The sequence below is a fragment of the Heptranchias perlo genome, chromosome 7 (assembly GCF_035084215.1).
Source record: "Heptranchias perlo isolate sHepPer1 chromosome 7, sHepPer1.hap1, whole genome shotgun sequence".
Lineage (NCBI taxonomy): Eukaryota > Metazoa > Chordata > Chondrichthyes > Hexanchiformes > Hexanchidae > Heptranchias > Heptranchias perlo.
Genome location: NC_090331.1, coordinates 76,229,471 through 76,245,071, shown reverse-complemented (window position 1 = coordinate 76,245,071; position 15,601 = coordinate 76,229,471). Strand labels below are relative to the sequence as shown.

General features: G+C 40.1%; 1 protein-coding gene across 2 annotated transcripts in view; it reads right to left on the bottom strand.

Moving 5' to 3' along the window:
- Nucleotides 1-2,392: 2,392 nt before the first annotated feature.
- LOC137323883 (UPF0524 protein C3orf70 homolog A-like) overlaps nt 2,393-15,601 on the bottom strand; it is a 30,028-nt gene continuing 16,819 nt past the window's right edge. For both annotated transcript variants that reach the window (XM_067987926.1, XM_067987928.1), the window contains one exon: nt 2,393-8,393. In XM_067987926.1, coding sequence (XP_067844027.1) covers nt 7,801-8,393 — 593 coding nt within the window. In that variant the 3' untranslated portion in view covers nt 2,393-7,800. The remainder of the gene's footprint in view (nt 8,394-15,601) is intronic.

Sequence of the window (15,601 nt, the reverse complement as noted above, 5' to 3'; positions counted from 1 at the left end):
CCCCTCTTACTTCCTTTTTCAGTTATCCGCTGCAATCTCTGTATTCAGCCTGATATTTATCATAAGCCTCCTTTTTCTGTTTTATTTTATCCTCTATTTCGTTTGTCATCCAGGGAGCTCTAGCTTTGGATGCCCTTCCGTTTCCTCTCATTGGAATGTGTCGAGTCTGTACCTGAACTATCTCCTCTTTGAAGGCCTCCCATTGCTCATCTACTTATTTTACCTGCCAACCTTTGTTTCCAATCCACCTCGGCCAGATCCCTTTTCAACTCACTGAAATTAGCCCTCTTCCAGTTCAGTAGTTGAATTGATGCATATTCTGGAATTTGGGGTTCAGGGAGTATTTCTGCAGAACTTTTCATTAGAATATCAAATAGGTGGGATAGAGTCCATGGTCTGTAGAAGGAATGGACTATTTTTGTTCCATGCTTGCTTGCATTTTTACTTCCTCAATGTCCACACATGCAATTAACTACCTAGCGGTCAGGAATAGGAATCCCAGCTGAAGTTATTTATCCCCTCCCTAATTTAGGAACACTGAGGCTAATTGAAATGCTAAGGGATGAATCAGAAGCAGAGTCATTCCTGGACCATCCTCTGGTTTCAGAGCATACCACCCATCTTCTCAGCCACAGTCGGTGCATGTCCGGAAAAGCTGCTGAGATTAAAAAGCCATATGCTTTGCCTGCCTTTGAAAGGTTAGACCACAACCAGCAGTGAGATATTCAGACACTACACTGAGACAGATTGGAAACCTGAGGAAATGTGTTGTGCAGATTTTGTTAAGATGATGCACAAAGAAACAGGTAATTTATTTTTCCTGAAATAGCCTCTGTTTCGCTGTAATAAAGTAAAATTCATTGGGTCTTGTGAGCTTGCTGCTCCCCCTCTGTTCAGTAGTTCCTGGATTAACACTCCATGGGGTGTCAAACCAAAGTGGTCTGAGAGTACTGCCTCCAGATAGTCTCACTGTGCTTCACGCTGGTGCTAAATTTGCAGTGTAAATGCACCCTGAATGATCCTAGCTGTAGCATTATGATTGAGTGGAAAATGCTAATTGTCAGCAATTCTACTGTTAATACACTTACTTGCATTTTTTTTTTAGCATTAATGTAAGTTTGTCCAAAAGCAAACATAATAAGAAAATCTAGGCCTTAATGCGTTCTGCAACAACTGTTTGTATTTTTTTTTTCAGAATACACAAGTTAGACTAATGGTGTGAGCTGGACTGGCACTATTCTGGCCCAACCGTCCTAAAGATTTGCCTGGGGTGATCAGTCATGGATACTTACCTTGATTCCATGTTCTTTCTGATTGTAATCCAGCAAGTTTGGCAGATGTCAGCTTTTGCCTCTAACAGTGCAGTGACTATGATTTCAAAGGGTAGAAGTTCTAATCAGCTAAATCCATATGCAAATGGTTAACTTAAATGAAGGAGCATCGGTGTAAAATGAACACACAGGAGAATGGAGCACAGGCATATTAAGTGCTTGGATGTGAATTTCCTCCACCTTCAAATCTCTAATTGGAGCTGAAATCTACAAACTTCTGGTTAATAGAGTGAAAGATAAAAAGAACTTGCATTTATATAGCATCTTTCATGTCCTCAGGGTATCACAAAGTGCTTTACAACCATGAATTACTTTTGTAATGTGGTACTGTCGTTACATAGGCAAACATGTCAGTCAATTTGTGCACAGAAAAGTCTCACAAACAGCAAATGAGATAAAAAGACCAGTTAGTATGTTTTGGTAGCAGTGTCTGTGGGAAAAATGTTGACCAGGACACCAGGAGAATGCCATTCTCTTCTTCAAATAGAACTGTGGGATCTTTTGCATCTGCCGGAACAGATAGACTGAAAGATAATTTAATGTTCCATCCAAAAGACAACTCCTTCAAAAATGTATTACTCGCAAGAATAATTATGGATGAGAAAAGCCATTTTGGCCCATCTTGGTTTATCCATCCAGAATGAATCTAAAGTTCCCCATTGCAGCATTTACTTGGCTCTTAAATTATTTATCAAGTATTCTGTCTGGAAGTCCATTCCATTGTTCATTGGTTGTGTGAATAACTTCCTGGTGTCAGTCCTGAATTTGCCTTTTACTGATTCAAACCTGTGGGCCCGTGTCTCACTCTTGCTGTTTAACGTTATTTTCCAGGTTTACCTTTTCCATGCTGTTTACTACCTTTTTCCCTCTTCATGGTCACCTCTCGACTGCCTTCTTTCAAAGCTGAAAAGCCCAAGTTCCCGGGTCAAATTCTATCCATTTATTTTATGGAAAATTTTCCAAAGATTGATTACATAATAGTTTAGTCAAAACTGTGCCAAACATAATTACATACACTCCTGACACTTTAGGCATTGATTGCAAGAATCCTTACACAAATGAAGGAGTTGAAGAGTTTTTATTGGAAACAAACAGGGTACATGGATTAATAATGTGCAGAAACAAACCACAGTAAGAGCAAAACTCTTCTAACACCACTGAAGATTGCATAGACCTCTGAACTCTCACAAACTATTTCCAGCTGGAGGCCTATGCAATAAATAATGCACTGTTCATTAGCAGGTCTGGGCTAAGGTTCTGAAGAGCTTCCTATAATTCTGCATTAAAATTTGTCCAACTCCAGAACTTTTGCAATGTTGCACTGCCTCAATGTTGCCACGTTCTTTTTCTGACCATTGAATACAAAATAAAGAATTTTCTCTTCTTGGCACTTGCTATTATGAAAGTCGAAGTCAATTTCAGAAGTAGAGGGTTTCACATTGGAATATCCAGAACTTAAGAGTGGTGAGAGAAGGCACAAAACCACACTTTGCTCAAATTAATTTCCACTGTGAAAACTTGAATGATAACAGACCTTTTTCTAAAAGTTCAGCTTCTCAGAAAACCCAGTATCATAATAGATTGGTATATAAATGCTCATTACCATGGATGGGAAGGGCAGAGTATTTACTTCCATAGACCTTTCGATGATGAGAGGGTTTGTTGGAGGAAGAACTGAGTGCTTCTTCACAGTAATGAATGAGCACATTATTACCATTCACAGACAGGGAGCCAATGACTTCAATGAAACTGGGAATTGGTCAGTGGCCACCCCTCTTGACCAGAAAGCATGGTGCAATTGAACATTTGATAGGATAAGAAGAGAAGGGAAGCTTCCTGGGTCCTACCTGTAGGTCATGAGCAAATTAGTTCTGGAGCACTGGAGCTTTTAGGAGTATTTTGCTAACCCCGTTACTATTTATTATCTATGACTAACCCAACAAGCAAAATTTCTCATTTTAGAGACCACGTGAAAAATACTTTATTGGGGAATAAGAATTAAAACAAGGCTACAGTAAAAACACTGAAGGCTGCCATGAATAATTATAGACAACTACAACATCATTTTCAGAACCTAGCCCTGAATTTTTCTGTACCTCTCTATCCAAATTTAGTAAAGTGATTGGATATTTCAAAGGTCAGTGACTTTTGGCAATATGACAAAGAGATGAACTCTTTGTCATTCTTTTCTGAGAATGCCCAATGGTCCCTACTTTCTGAGAAAATACATTCAAGATGAAATTATTTTAAAGATGAAACTTCACTCTTACTGGGAGTGGGTTCTCAGAAATTGTATCCCCAGAATTGGAAAAGTTATACAAGTATCAAACAGGTCGATCTGTGTAGCTAGTTGGCGATCTTGGAAACAGTTTCTGCATGATCACAGTTGCAATGTTTTAATTTGCCATACAGTGTCTATTATGCCTTCCCCTTACTGATGGATGGAGAGAGCAATTCACAGAGTATCACCATCCAATACCGAAGTTGGACATTGGTGAGCCTGATGTTTTTTTTTTGTTGGGTTCTTTTCATATATTCATAATTTCTTGCCTTTACATGGCACACTTAGAGGTGAGCCTGTTGTAAACAAGCATTTACATGATATTGGAATATCTTGTGTAATCTTCTGTAAAAGAATAATAGCCCAGAATCACTCGATGAGATCTATATGGATAACATTACCAATTACATTGTAGAAATCCATATCCATTTTTGCTATGATTGCTCTCCCCTTACATATGTTTTGGACCCGATGTCTAAAACTGTATCCTGCAATACTTACTCCTTCTATGTTTTTCTTTTAATTAAAATGAATTAAAGTTCACTTTTAGAATTTTCTGAAAAGCCAAATTACGACATACAACATGTTAATTCAACATTTCTCCTATTTGTAATTAAACATCATGAATGTTAATTATGCCAAAATTCATACAACCACAACCAGACAGGTATGTGGGAAATCATGCTAGAAAGTGGTATGCAAAATGTCAAGCTTGCAAACTGAAAATAAAAATTTCTACTGTAAAGATTATTGAGCTTGGAAGTATCCAAGTTGGCAACACATACTGAGAGCTCATTTCTACTATTGAAATTGCATCAGATTTCCACAGTCACTGCTAAATGTTAATGATCCAAGACTGGGCTACTATATGAATTAAGTTCTTGCTTGCTGACCATTTTTCTTTCTTTTCCCCCTTCCAAATGTCCTCCCTCTCCTTTCCTGCAGGTACTGACTTGCTTACTGAGGTATGGTTCCATAGGCAATGGTCATCCTCTAGTATCTCGCCCATGTGGCCATTCTTCATGTGTGAGTCTGGACAATGAGTACTGGCAGGCTATTCAATTGTTAAGGGCAGTACAGACTAACCTGATCTTATCCTCGCAAGATATTCACAGAAGTGAATGAAGGCATCACTGGATAGCGATCAATAGTGAAAACCATGGCTCATTTTCCCTTCCCTAATCTAGGGGCAGTCCATCCAATTGTAAAGATAGATAGGGCTGCTACACCTTGGAGCAATCCAGCCTCCCATACATTGTGTTAGATTTTCCTTCCATTGACTATGAATCTAGTTGTCTCCAAGAAGGGACCCTAACTTTAGGGTCCAGTTGCTGTGCTATTTAAGCCAATGACTTCCAGCTCAATGGCGTTGTGACTTTTGAATAGCTGAGAATGGGAATCACAGGGCAGTCTGACTTAAGGGAATGGTTTCTCTGGCAATCTGTAATTGGTAAATGAGATAAATTCATCTTTTGCCGTGTCTTCATGGACGGCCTTCTGGTAGAAAGCAGGATGTTGTAATTTAGTTTGTACTTCAAATTCTCTTTGCTTCACCTCTCATCAAGAACAGTCTTTCTGAGACCTTGTTCTGGGTCCTGAGCCTGAGAATGTGGCTAATAAAGCCACAGAAGTTTGCAGCATAGAACGAGTTCATACGGTCCTTAGTATCTGTGCTAGCTCATTACTGGAGCAATCCAAAACTAATCCCACTGCCCTTCTTTCTCCCCATAGCCATATATCTTCCTCTGCTTCAAATATCTTTCCTTTAAATGATGTAGCGATCTCTTCCTCAACCTGTGGTAAAGTATACCATACTCCAACAACTCTTTGCATGAAATGTTTTCTCCTAACCGCTCTGCACACTCTGTTGGTAAATTGATGGTCCCTCGTCACTGATTCTCCATCCAAAGGATGGTCTTTCCCTCTTCATCCTATCAAAACCATTCATAATTTTAAAAACCTCGATTAAATCTCTTCAGCCAGCTCTACTCCAGTGGAAATAGTCCCAGTATCTCAAGTCTCTCCTCATAACTGTAGTTTTTCATCCCTGGCATCATCCTGGCCTAATACAATCTACATTGTACACTCTCTATGGTTTTAATGTCCTTTCTATAATAGGATGCCCAAAACTGCACACTGTACTCTAACTGTGACCTAGCCATTGTCGTGTTCAAATTCATCGTTACCTCTTTGCTCTTTTAATCCATGCCCCATTTATTAAACCCAAGATGCTGTTGGCCTTTTTAAGGCTTTATCTACCTGCACTTACATTATAGTCCTAGGCTATGGGTAAATATATAGAATATTGAAGATACTGTTTCATGTTATGTTGAGACAACACCAAAGCAGGAATATCTCTGCTTCTGACTGCATTAGATGTAGCCAGATACATGTATACAATGCATATGTACACAAGATACGCACGATCTCATGTGGTAACACTTGTGCCACCTTATGTGTACTGAACCCGGAACTTACTTCCCTCACCTTGACAAATTGAATGTTGAATAAGGTTAGACTACACATAACTGTATCGCCATTATGTTGCGATTATGGGCTGTAGTGGGAATCAGAAAGTTGCTGGAATGTAATCCAAAACTATGCATCTATTTGTAATATCCTATTGCAGTATGGTAGTACAGTATGGTATGCCATACATCAACTGAATAAACTACATTTCTTGCACTCCAATAAACCACTTTTTGTTTGCATTTGAAATTTATAAAAGGGGAGCACATCCTCTTGCATCACACTGGCAAAATTTCCATTCACTAATCTTAGTTTCTCTTTCAATTCCGAGTGGGTCCATCACGCACTGTCATCCTTTACCTGCATGAATACATACATACTTCATTAATCTCATTCATATGTCTCTTTAGGAGGGGGAAGATTGTCACATTATTTGGATGTAGTACTCCATTAATCAGTTTTAGAGTATTTCCTTGTATTATTTGGCATGCTTATAGATGCCATCTATTGGGGTTTTAGCACAGATTTGGCCACTGATCTCAAGTGGACAGAGGACATGGAAAGCCAGTGGCCAATCAGCTATTTTGAAGAGGTTTGAGAGAAAAATAGAAACGTGTGCTGCAATCTATTGAAATGCTCTAAGTGCAGTTAATTCTCTCTAGAATCCGTTCGTCTATAAGTTGAACCCAAAATGTATACACTTTCAAATAATGGAACTAAGAAGACATTTTGTGAAGGTCAATGTTAATTTTACATTCCCAATAAAATTCTCTTTAATCGTTCAGAATCTTTTGCCTCAAATTATAGGTGCATCCAAGTTGATCCGTCCTGTTGTAGGAGGACTTCATCTGACTGAGGAAATCCTGATCCACTAATTTTTTTAGCAATGTTCTTCTATTTAAATGCAAAACAGCATAGACCAAGTCAAATAATGTAACATGAAAGTATCTATTCTAATGTTATAACCCACAATAAAGATGATCATTTTTTTAACATTGTGATAATCATTGTATATATTTCACATGGCAACTCAAAGAACTGCAAGCACATTTTCATGCAGGGGGCAATGTAACTCATTCAGCAATAGATCCACAGATCATTGAAGTGAAGGAGTCATGTGACTTGATATGTAACAAAAGCTTTAGACCCCAGGCTTCAAACTCCTTTCCGGGTCTGCAACTTGAGAAAAAAGATGCTGAACTTGAATTCTTCTTTAATGTGCTTTGTCCTGTAATGCTTCTGGTGATTGACAGTGATCCTGACATGCTGCACATCATCGACGGGTGCCTATTCTCTTACCGCCCTATCCTTACCCACCCCTCAAGAAAAAAAGCAGCCTACGTTTATAGAAGTGGTCCTGCGTAGTCAAAAGTGCCTGCATGTGATGGTTTCAAATGATGATTCATTGCTGAAGCATTGGAGATAAAGTTGTGAGCTTGGGACATTGTGCTTGGTAACTTCAAGAGTTCTGGCCACTTTGGTCTTTCACACAGCCTAAATCTCTATTTAGGTAGGCACAACAGTCACTGGTCTGTCTGCATGTACTACATTTTAGTTGTCCATTTTATAACTGAGAAAGGCTTGAACGATCCCTGTGTTTTTGGCTCCTTCAATACTGAGGACATCTTGAATTTATCTTGGAATTTGCAAGATTTAGTTGAGTTTGTTTCATTGGGGATTGATGAAGATGCCAGGAAAATCCTTTCTCGCTGCTTTACCTCAGACAGTTGTTTCAATTTTTTCAATAATTTCCACTGTGGATTGGGAAGGAGAAAGCAAAACACAATCATCCTGATCCCACTGGCTCTCTGGACTAGAGACATCATCTGAGCTCAATTCATCTTCATCTTCATCCTCCTCTGTGTCTTCATCACATGATTCAGGGTAGTGCAACCCTAATGCATTTATCCCAGAATCCTCTGAGGCAGATGGTGAAGAGCAGTGGTTCATCTGTGGTGCTGGTTCCTTGTCTGCCATGGTTGGACCCTTTGGACCGACTGATGGAGCCTGACTAAAGTTATCTCCAATCTTTGGGTCCTGCACAGTGGGAGCTGGTTGAGGCTGACGCTGGACATAACACATCTTGCCATTAATTCTTTTGACTCGATAGCTGTCAACAAAGAGTTCGGAAATAGTGCAGTACCTTGGTGTATCTGGTGTGAGCGGAGGTTTGAGGAAAGAAGCAGCCTTTAGAAAACGTTTCACCAGGTAGATGGACAATTGGACGGTATCTGTATGGCTGCTTGTGCTGACCGGGATTGAAGTGCTTGGTAGATGTTCTACAGGGGTCATAGGTTGGTAAACGTATCGACCTGAAAAGGGTCAAAATGAATGACAATGGTAAGAATGCAAGGGAGTAAGAAAGCAAAGGCTGACATTTATTCTTGATGATTATTACTAATTAGAGACTTTTTCTGCTTGGACATGGTAATCTACTGTAACAAATTAATACAAAACAAGACCAAAATATTTGTTGTCCATAGGTCTCCAGTTTCTCATGTATATCCTATTTCTAAAGCACAGTGCATTATGTTGGGTTCATTTAGAGTTGTATTTAATTTATCCTGTTTACTAACCCACATACCATTCTGAATGTGAGTCACTTAAACTGACATTTAGTGCTGTCCTGTATGTATTATTTCCAAGGGACTTGATTGTTATTTTGAGACTGGAAGTTGGAGACTGAAGATGCAGGGTACTTGTAGAAATAGAATAATTGAAAATGTCAAAATACTAACATTTGTATCTCTACAAAAATGGATGTCAGCGGCGGGGGTGGGGAGGTGGGGGGGGGGCAGTAATCGGAGAGGTCCACGATTTCCCAGTCGGTTGCATAGTTTCCCAGGAGTTGGACAGCCTCAGATTGGCTCTCAGACTGGTCTTTGAGGCCCTCCACCTTTTCCTCGTGGAGTTATTGCAGGACGCATCGGGCCACTCCTGGTCAGTGGTGTCCCCAGAGCGTCTTAGCAGAAAGGGTGACCCAACTCAAGCATCTCCTTTTCAGGCAATAAAATTGACGTTTTGCAAAAACCTCAAACAAAATAATGGTGAGACTATTACTTTTATACATAGAATGAGGGAATACTTTGAACAAAAAGTGCTCTGCAAGGCTTTCCTTCCTCTTCAATCATTGTCAAAATTAGGTTATTGATGCCACTGGAACAGAACTGTTATATGGGAAGGGTTGGGGGGGTGTTCTATGCAAATACCTGCTCCAAGACAGCTTGTAACCACAGAGGCATGGTGCGACTCTTATAAGAGCATAGGTATGTCCCTTTATAACATTTGAGAGGTTACTTGCTGATACAGTTGTGACAGCAAATAGAAAAGGAGAACAGGGAAAAAACCTCCATTCTATCTAAGAACACAGGATTTGTAGGAACAGGAAAAGTCCATGGGGTCAAACAAGCCAGTTCTTTTATCAATAGACTAGCCCCACCGAGCCACCTTCCTAATATACTCCTCAATCCTTTCCCTGTCCAGAAGCAGATCTCATGAATCCATTCATACTGTCCAGTTCAATAGTTTTCTCTTATTCTGTGACTCTATTGGGTGAAAAAGTCCTAGCAACGTCCCTTCTTAGGCCTAAACTCCTACCTTTAACTTGTGTCCCCTGGTATTTGAACTCATTATGGTAGTGAACAAGACAAAGGATTCAAATCCTTACCATCAAATGGCTGACATTAAGAACAACAGAAAGGATCTATTTCCCCAAAATGCACAGGGATGCTTGTATTATTTTTGGGAGTTTCATAGGGCTAACCCCGGACACAGCAAAGGCTATGGGCCCTGATAACATCCTAGCTGCAGTGTTGAAGACCTGTGCTCCAGAACTAACCATGCCCTTAGCTAAGCAGTTCCAGTACAACACTGGCATCGACCCGACAGTGTGGAAAATTGCCCAGTATGTCCTGTCCACAAAAAGGACAAATCCAATTCCGGTGAGAGTGACTGCTCTTGACATCAAGGCAGCATTCGACCGAGTGTGGCACCAAGGAGCCCTAATAAAACTGAAGTCAATGGGGATTAGGGGAAAACTCTCCAGTGGCTGGAATTATACCTCATTTGTAACACAGACAGTGCAGGTCTTTGTGTTGGGGGGAGAGAATGGGGGAAGAAAAGAGCGATGTACCAAACTGAAAGCCCAAAAACAAGTCTATTTTGAACTAATGGCCTATTTCTGTTGAGACCCTGGCACTTCAATTGCCTTTGTCTTCGTTTGGTTTCATTTCCCTTGTGGTGAAGGAACTCAGTAATTTAATCTCAGTGAGCCACAAGAAATCAGTCTGGCTGACTTCCAGGAGTTGCCCTCTTCCTGTTTCTCCAGCCTGACTTGGCACGGTCTTCAGACAGCATCTTTGTGTTCCTAAACTAGGAAAGTTTAAAGCCAACCCTCAAAAAAAAAACACAACTCACTTCGAAATAAGTTTGCTTCTTTGACAAAACATGACCCAGTCAAGAACTGTTTTAAAACAAAAGCAAAATACTGCGGATGCTGGAAATCTGAACTAAAAACAGAAAATGCTGGAGAAGCTCAGCAAGTCAGGCAGGATCTGTGGAGAAAGAAACAGAGTTGACGTTTCAGGTCGAAGACCTGTCGTCTATTGAATTTTATTAAATGACAAATCCAACCCAGCCAATCACTGCCCCATCAGTCTACTCTCTAGAGTCTACTCTAAAGGATACTCTTTATTAATATAATCGTCTCCTTTCGAACTGTTTTAAACCTATTTCCCGGGAGTAAGACCACAACTCTTTCTAAAATGCTGAGGAGGATGGATAATGTAGATGAAAATAGATTTTTTAACTTGGGCTGTGAGTTCAGAGCTGGAAGACACAATTATAACATTAACAAGCCTCAAGCAAGCCGAGAGGGATTATTTACCTCCTGCATCTTAGCAGGGGTCTTCGCAATACACAGGAGTTGAATGCCAGCTACCCACTTCAGCCAGAGGATGAGACCCAGCGTGGGAAAGAAAATAAAAAATAATGATGGATCATTGAAAAGGAGACAGTCAAAGAAAGTGGCAGGTGTCCTGATTCTGGAGGGAGCCCCCATTTCAATTTTTGCTTTAAATTAAACAAACAACCTACAAAAAATAATACAGTAGTTCATAGCTTCCTTTCTCTTCAGCATAAAGGACACACTTTCAGTCATGCAACAGCTTACTAAAAATAACACATTTCACCACAGGAAAGCACTCAGGTCTTCTCTAATAAAATGGAATTAAAAAAAAAATTGTTTTAGGACAGGATAGTCTGTACTCTGAATGGGCTGTCAGACAACATTGATTGATGAAATCTGGTATCGCCTTAAAGGATTTGATGGTATATTCTCTCAGTTTAAACAAGCAAAATCTGGCTTTTGTGAAAACTGTAACTACAATGTGAATGGTTTAATTTAGCACTCGCAGGAAAGTGATGCTGCTTCTGGACCCGCCTTTGGAGGAAAGCTTTCCAAAGTTTTTTAATTCAATTCCATATTCGGTAGTAAAATAAAATAGACTATTGCAGAAAACAGAAAATAGTCTCTCCACAAGTTATTTAGAATTTAAGAATAGCATATCTTCCCATGGTGTTGCTCAAAGTGAGTCAGAGTTTGTTTAACAGGAGTGTTATGCCAAGTAGCATTACCAGATACATTGACCTTTCAGCATTAGGGATGGGGCTGGGATCTGGGAAGGACCTTCAGATCTGGAAGTACTATGATGGGATTTCAGGATCTAGCAGTATTTTAAGAAGGGGAGGGATTTCAGAGTTCTGGGCTCTAGGAACACTGGGGCAGGTCTTGTATCTGAAATCGCTGGGAGAAGGATTCTGGGATCTGGAAGCACTGGGGAGGGAGGTGTCACAGCCTGAGAGCATTGGGCGGGGGGTGGTCCTGGGATCAGAGAGCACTGGGAATGTGGTCGAGGGGTTTGTGAGAACTGAGAGCATGTTTTGGGATTTGGGAGTGGTGGGAAAATCTCGGGGGGAGGAGCCAGCAGACCTTTGGGAGAGCCTGAGGCCTTCAAGTAAAAAATAAAATAAAGGCATTAAAGAACAAAAAGACATAAAGAACAAAAAGTCGATAAATTTAATCATGTTATTGTGAAATATGTATTTTTTTGTTACTTTTTGGACATTAACAATGTTACAGAAAAAATGGCAGGTGAGAAAATTTTCAGAAAGCAAATTGAGAGATTTATGGGAACCTAGTGGCTCAGTGTTAACTGAAGAGGCTATCAAAGAAGAAATAGCAACAATAGAAGAAGTCAAGAGGGATATTACCGTAGTTAAGATAGAAAGAAAGGCGATAATAGACAAATTAGCCAAACTTAGAGGACAAAACCCCAGGTCCAGGTCGTTTACTCCCACGGAATCTCAAAGAAATTAGAGAGGAGATAACAGAAGCACTAGTATCAATATATAAAAATTAGTAGAAAAATGAATAGTGCATGAGGATTGGTGAACAGCAAAAGTAATTCCTAGCTTCAAACAGGGAGATAGAACTAACCCTGGGAACTATAGACCAGTTAGCTTAATATCAGTAGCAGAAAAGATACTAGAATCTTTGCTGAAAGATCAAATAACAAAACATTTACAAACAGAGAATATAATTTAAAAAAATTCAGCATGGAATTCAAAAAGGAAGGTTATGTTTAACCAACCTTATTGAATTATTTGAAGAAATAACAGAAAGGGCAATGCAGTGGATGTTATATATGGACTTTCAGAAAGCTTTCGATAAGGTGCCAAATAAGAAACTCATGATCAAGGTTATGGCTTGTGGAGTCAGGGGCCAGGTAGCAGAATGGATTGAAAGATGGGTACAAAATAGAAAACAGAGGGTTGGCGTTAAGGGAAGTTTCTCACTGGCAGAAAGAGGGAAGTGGTGTCCTGCAGGGATCTGGGCTGGGACCACTGTTGTTCACCATTTATGTAAATGATTAAGACTTGGGAATTGGAGGTATGGTGTTGAAATTTGCAGATGATGCTAAACTGGAGGGTATAGCTAATAATATGGATGACTGCACCAAAATATAGGGAGACATAAAAAGGCTTGCAGAATGGATTGATAAATGGCAAATGAAATTCAATAAAGTGAAATGTGAAGTGATTCATTTTGGTAGGGGGAATAAGGAGGCCAATTATTCCTTGGATGGTAAGAAATTAAATGGGGTAGAGCAGCAAAGAGATCTGGGAATACAGCTACATAAATACTAAAAGTTGATAAGGCCATCAAGAGTGCAAACAAAGTACTGGAGTTAATTTCTAGAGGAGCAGTATACAAAAACCTTAGTTAGACCACATGGAGTTACTGTGTGCAGTTCTGATTTCCATACTACAGAAAGGATATTGAAGCACTGGAGAGAGTGTAGATCAGATTTGCAAGGATGTTCCTAGAATTGAGAGGATGCAACTATCAGGAAAGATTGAGCAGGCTGGGTGGGGCTCTTTTGAGAAGGCTGTGGAGACCTGATAGAGGTCTTTAAAATTATTAAGGGGTTTAATAGGGTGGATATGGGGAACTGTTTCCACTTGTGTGTGAGTTCAGAACAAGGGGGCATAAATAGAAAATAGCCACTACAGGTCAAATAATTCTTTAAGAGGAATTTCTTTAGACAGAGAGTGGTGAGAATGTAGAACTCACTGCCACATGGAGTGATTGAAGCAGATAGTATTGATGTATTTAAGGGGAGACTTAATGTGTACATGAGGGAGAAAGGAGTAGAGAGATATAGGGGCAGTGTGGAAAGAAGTAATTAGAGTGGGAGGAAGCTCGTATGGAGTATAAACACCAGCATAGATCAGTTGGGCTGAATGGCCTGTTACTTTGCAGGACATTCTCTGTACCATTGTACAATCGCTGTAAAATAACAGTTGTTGTGTGACATACAGCTTGACACCTTTAACATTACAAAGACCTATCACAGCACTACCTTCAGGAGTAACAGGTACTGCAGGTACTTGTGAGTCTTCATGAAACATGTGACTAACCAGTTGAACAAGTCATTGTGTATATAGTAAATTGATCAGGTTAGTAATGAGAAGAAAACATTAATGCTTAAAGTGGTACAGTGGTTGAATATGGGATTGTACTAACTATTGCCCCCAACATAATGCCTCTCTGATCCCAGTAGTGCAGCTCTGGAGACACAGGGAGAGCTGCAGTCCAGCACATCCCCCACAGAAAACAAGGGAGAGTGAACCACAGAGGGACTTGTGTGCCTCCAAGTGGTCAGATTCATAATGATATTACCAGAATGACTGGAAGCAGACTTGGATGGTAATTGGTACAGAGAGACTATGGAGATGGGAAGCGACCAGCACCAGGAAGGAGCATTTTTGGGGAGCTGGTAGGTGCATTTATGCTCCTCCTGGCCTGCAAAAATCAGTGACACCAAGTTTATTGCCCTTTTTTAGGGTCGGACTACAGCTTTAGGGATATTGGATAGGGCGATTTATGCTGGGCAGAGAGTACACAGCAGACGCTCAGCCCACTGGTACCTGAAAATTGCATCTGAGTCCTACACACAGCATAGGACACCAACTTAAATATTTAAACGAGGCTTCCACCTGGTTTAGACATCCATTTCAAGGGCCGCTGGAAAATGGAGGTTGGGAGGATCTCAGGAGGCCAAAGGGTGGTTGGGATCTATTGGGGGAAAAAATTGTCTGCCTCCTGTCCCGTTTTTCAGCATGAAGCAGACAAAAAAAATCGTCCCATACCTCTTTTTTTGTTTTCTAGAGTTTTCTATAGAAATATTGCTTTGTTCTAAAAACAACAGAACTTCAGTGCTTGGAGGGTTAAGCATGTCCCATTATGTATTGTTTGGATTTTGACAGCTGTATTATTGTGTAGCATGCATTGCCAGCAAGGTCAGATTGTACCCAGACTAAATGAAATTGAATTACTTTCTTTTTCAATGAGTCATTTTGGCTCCACACAGAGATGTCATTAACTGTAAAATAGGAGGTCATGGGTCCACTTCAACCTCAACCTGGGATCGATGGAGTGTCCGATATAGAACTCAACAGTAAGGAGAAAGGAAACTCTGTGTATTACAATCGATGAATAAATGGTTTGTATTGAGTAGGACAGTCTGGTCTATAGTGGACTAATTCATCTCGCATTCTTTTCAAACCTCCGCAACCCATCATTCAGTCAGATCTGAATAACTAACCGAAGGTGTAATACACTTCAGCCTGTGTGTTTTCATCTATCATGTAAACCCATTATAAATGTCAGTGGATACAATACTTAAATAATAAGTTGGAATATGTTATTAGGCCTAAAAATACCTACACATTCTTCATCTTCCCCATGTCGATACTGTGCTAATATAAAGACCCAGTCTCTTACTCCAATTCATTCTCTCCCAGGGCCTCCATGCCTCTCTGCCTTTCCTTCTTCCAACAATATTCAGGCTTTCAAAACCCAAGCTTGGTGTCACCTACTTACCAGTTTCTGATTTAGCTCATCTTCTCTCTTTGGTGACCTGCACATTGGCCTTGGTTTCTCATTTAAAAATCTCTC